Source organism: Leptopilina heterotoma, unplaced genomic scaffold (assembly GCF_015476425.1).
Source record: "Leptopilina heterotoma isolate Lh14 unplaced genomic scaffold, ASM1547642v1 Lhet_304, whole genome shotgun sequence".
Taxonomy (NCBI): domain Eukaryota; kingdom Metazoa; phylum Arthropoda; class Insecta; order Hymenoptera; family Figitidae; genus Leptopilina; species Leptopilina heterotoma.
Window position 1 is genome coordinate 213,783 of NW_025111008.1, and position 4,924 is coordinate 218,706.

Genomic DNA, 4,924 nt, shown 5'->3' on the forward strand with positions numbered 1-4,924 from the left:
ATATTTTGTCAATGTAAAAATTATATGACAAATGTACCCATTCATAAAAGTTGGAGGTGTGCCAACACTAACGACCGGCATGGTACCGACCCGGTTGTAAAGTCGGACTTATGCCGGTACCGTCAAAAAAGTACCGGGCCGGATTTGAAATAACGACCGGCCCGGTGGTAAATGTGGACATGCATCGGTACTGATAATATGTACCGGGCCGGTTGATTAAAAATATCTGGCCCAGCACCGGCCCCGTACTATAATTTAGTTCTGTTTTTATACCGCCAAAGAAGATTTTCCGGTGATAATATTTTCACGGGCCAAGCACCAGGTGGAAAAGACGGACTTATACTGGCACATGCGTAGTGGTAGTACACGGAGAAAAAGGAATAGTTAACACATCCAGATACATGGATATCACGGCCATATTATATTGAAAAATACGGGATATCCATAGTTAAGGTTGCTGCATCCATATTCTATGGCTGGCTGTATATTGTTAAAGCAGCAAAAGATCTATGGTTGGGTGATCCATAGTAATGGAAATGGGAAACAAAAAAATTTGAATCACTCAATTAATTAAATTCCATGTCACTTGAGATATTTCATACACATTTTTGTTAATTAATTCACACCACTTATTGAATAACCGCATATTTATGAAATAAATTATTAACCGATGGGGGAGACACGAACCCTAGACCTAACGCATACTAAACACTAACGCTATCCACTACACTATACACGCAACTACAATATTTGAGCATATAATATTCCTTATATACTCTACACATATTTCATGAAAATGAAATTACATAAACACAAATAGACAATAACGATAATAAATAATAAACAATTGTAACACTATTTATACACAATAAACTCACAACGCGATTATATAGACGTGACAGGAAACCGACGCGACGGACAAATTGAGACGACCATTTTTAAATGGATGCCATGATAATGAATTGCGCGCAACATGTATCGAAATTTTGAACTAACTATGGATCTCCCAACCAAAGTTTATATGGATGAGGCAGCCATATGTGAAAATCCATAGCCTGAATTGTAAGCCCAACCATGCCTATGGATGTCACATCCATATTTGATTCAACAATATAATATGGCTCCCTCATCCATTGAATATGGAATGTGCTTCCATTCTGAAAGTTGTCTCTTCCATTGAATTGGATAACACAACAATATTCTGCTCAACAATATTTTTATGGATATCTCTTCCAGACCTTTTCTTTCCGTGTAGTAGCCCGGTACCACACCGGTTGTTTTTTAGTGCCGGTACCGCCCCGGCATTTATAAACCGCTATTTGTATCGGGCCGGTACCATCCCAGTCGTTAAATTCTACATGGGTAGCAAAAGGATATTAAATTGATTATAACAATGACTTTAATCCCATGTGGGGCCATTCATTAATTACGTAAGGACGATTTTAGGCAATTTTGACCCCCCCTCCCCATGTAAGGATACATAAGATTTCTCGGACCCCCTCCCCCTTCTTACGTAAGAATATACCACGAGCTTGCCTCACAAGCGTCGAATAATGAAATATCGTCAAAAATAGTTTAGGGACACTTTTTTGAAAGTCGAAATTTTATCTGTTCTTCAAAAATCGCCTAAATTTTATTTACAGTCGTTCAAAAGATGGGTGGCCATCTTGGCCATCTTGGCCATCTACCCTAATTAATTAAGCATTTTTAATAAACAAATAAATAATAGAATTGTTTATCTTATAGGTAATTCTTTATTTTTTATGCAGTTTACTAATAAAACCTTTTAACATATTTCATTCTAAAGTTAAAACAATAAAATAACACCTTTAAATTATTTAAACAATTTTAATTAACAAATGCCTCATATTGTTAGTTTTTACAAGGAAGTAATCATTTTTTACACAATGTAGGAAATTTAGTTAATTGCGTTTTTTATTTTTATAATTATCAAGATATATATACCTAATTATATGCAACCTGTTTGACGTCTCGGTCATCGTTAAAAGTCGGTGAAAAATATAATATTTCGGGGAATGGCGTAATGGATTCGGAGAGTGGGTTGAATTGGGGAAAAATCTTTTCGCGATATCAAATAGTCGCCCCTCTAATTCTCTTTCTCATTCGCTTCCCAAAATTGATCAAAGAAAATCCGCGCCATACGCGAAGTCCGATGCCGTAGACCTCAAGGTAAAATTTGACAATCTTGATACAGTTTCTTTTTATTATTTAAATAATTTTGTATTGTTTATTTATTTTTGTATTGTTTAAATTTTAATTAGTATAGCGCTTTTAATAATGCGATGGGCGGAAATATTATGTCAGGTAAAATTACGGAACAGAATGGAGAATTAGATGGGCGATTCTTAGTGATCTGCAGTTCTGTAAAGTGCAGTACAATCCAGGTCAATTCACTTGAGATTTGAAAAAAGGGAGGAAAACTACGAGACCTCAACAACATTTTGGTGTACAAAAAAGACCTAATACATTCTGCGAATCCACGCCGTTCGACATTTCCCGCCAATGAAAAGAAGCGATGAGTATTTTACTTATATTTGTTTTATCTGTTTGAAAATCCGTTTTATTTATTTATTTATTTTATATGATTGTGATATATTTTTGTTTGATAATCGTTTTTTATGTCCTAAAGTATTATTTGTTTTAACCCTTTCAGTCCCAGTGGTCGATATATGGGCAAATCCACAGAACTGGTAGATTTTCGCTTATAAAGATAAAAAATTTTAATTTGCAAGCACACCTATCATTTATGGTTTATTTTTCTTGAAATTTATTTGAGAACAATTATCACCTTGCGTGATTAGATTTATTAAAATGCCGTCAAAGTTACAAACCAAAAACGAAAACAAAATTTTTGTTAAGGAAATCAAAGTTAAAAATGCATTTTATTCTATATATTATTGTAATTTTTACAAAATATTTTAAATCAAAGTACACTAAGAAGTAATAATATTAATAAAAATAGAATTGTTCTTTTCTTAAATTAATCTTTCGTTTTAAAACATTATTTTTGTTTTTTTAATACTCTATTCTTCTTTGTCCCAACTTTTTTATTTGTGTAATTTTAACGAATTTTTAGTTTTTAAACTTGTCTTCTTTTAGAAGCAGGAGTAGCAGGGTTTTTTAGTTTGTTAACTTTTTTTCTGTTAGAAGCAGGAGTTGCAGGAGCACCAGGAGACGCAGAAGTCGTGGGAGCATCAGGAGTTGCAGCAATAGTAGGATACGCAGGATTATTTCGTTTGTTAACTTTTTTTCTGTTAGAAGCAGGAGTCGAGGAAGCATCAGGAGTAGCAGGAGTCGTAGGAGCATCAGGAGAAGCAGGAGTCGCAGCAATAGTAGGATACGTTGGATTACTTCGTTTGTGAACTTTTTTTCTGTTAGAAGAAGGAGTCGCAGGAGCATCAGGAGTCGCAGCAGGATTATTTTGTTTCTTAACTTTATTTCTGTTAGCAGCAGGAGTCGCAGGAGCATCAGGAGACGCAAAAGTCGTAGGAGCATCAGGAGAAGCAAGAGTCGCAGCAGTATCAGTAGACGCAGGATTATTTCGTTTGTTAACTTTATTTCTGTTAGCAGCAGGAGACGAAAAAGTCGTAGGAGCAGGAGTCGAAGGAGCATCAGGAGTAGCATGAGTCGTAGGAGCATCAGGAGAAGCAGGAGTCGCAGCAATAGTAGTATACGTAGGATTACTTCGTTTGTTAACTTTTTTTCTCTTAGAAGAAGGAGTCGCAGGAGCATCAGGAGACGCAAAAGTCGTAGGAGCAGGAGTCGAGGGAGCATCAGGAGTAGCAGGAGTCGTAGGAGCATCAGGAGAAGCAGGAGTCGCAGCAATAGTAGTATACGTAGGATTACTTCGTTTGTTAACTTTTTTTCTCTTAGAAGAAGGAGTCGCAGGAGGCGCAGCAGGATTATTTCGTTTGTTAACTTTATTTCTGTTAGCAGCAGGAGTCGCAAGAGCAACAGGAGTCGCAGCAGGATTATTTCGTTTGTTAACTGTTTTTCTGTTAGAAGCAGGAGTCGCAGGAGCATCAGGTGACGCAGAAGTCGTAGGAGTATCAGGAGAAGCAGGAGTCGCTGCAATAGTAGGATACGTAGGATTATTTCGTTTGTTAACTTTTTTTCTGTTAGAAGCAGGTGTCGCAGGAGCATCAGGTGTAGCAGGAGTGTCATCAATCGCAAAAGTTTTTTGTTTATTAGCTTTTCTTCTGTTAGAAGCAGGAGTCACAGGATTTTTTGGTTTATTAACTATTCTTCTGTTAGAAGCAGCAGTAGAAGGAGAATCAGGAGTAGCAGGAGTCGTATCAGTTGCAAGAGTTTTTTGTTTATTAACTTTTCGTCTGTTAGAAGCAGCAGTAGCAGGAGTCTTTTTCTTTTCCTCAAAAGAGCAACTATTTGGAGTTAAAGAAAAATGGCAACATGGATGACTATAAAGGCCATTATTCACACAATACGAACAAGTTAAATAATTTAAAAAGAGACTTTTTTCGTTTTGTTGAGACCAAAGAATTTGGAAAATCTTAGTGGTGTTTGGAATAGCTTGAATTTGTGGTTCCACTAGTGAATCCATTTTTTCCATATTGGTTTCAAGTATTTTAAAGGCTCGAATTTTTTGTGATTCCAAAGAATTTATAATATTTATCATTGATTCTGCAGTAACGATATCCTTTCCTTGTGCCACTGCTCTATCACATAGTCCCTTTACTGTGCCTCCAATTCCATCTGCAGTGCTTTTTCCATGTCCAGGCGATGAGAAATTCCACGTAGCATGTTTTAAATTCAACTCCTTGCAGTGATGTCGAAACAAAAAAAAATTTGTTTTGTTTCTGTATTGGGTTGAAGGCCCGTCACTTTGAAAGTGTAGTGCAGAAAAATTAGGAACTTTTTCTTCAATTAATTTCAAAATTGGTTC

The 4,924-nt window shown here is 36.2% G+C and overlaps 1 protein-coding gene across 1 annotated transcript; it reads right to left on the minus strand.

Annotated features, from left to right (window-relative positions):
• Window positions 1-3,100: 3,100 nt before the first annotated feature.
• LOC122504555 (cell wall adhesin EAP1-like) lies at window positions 3,101-4,591 on the minus strand. Its single transcript, XM_043615713.1, has one exon. The coding sequence runs from the start codon at window positions 4,589-4,591 to the stop codon at window positions 3,101-3,103; it is 1,491 nt and encodes a 496-aa protein (XP_043471648.1).
• Window positions 4,592-4,924: the final 333 nt, after the last annotated feature.

What these genes read in the sequence shown, in the direction of transcription:
- LOC122504555 (XM_043615713.1), bottom strand. Translation starts at nt 4,591, where the DNA reads ATGGAAAAAATGGATTCACTAGTGGAACCACAAATTCAAGCTATTCCA.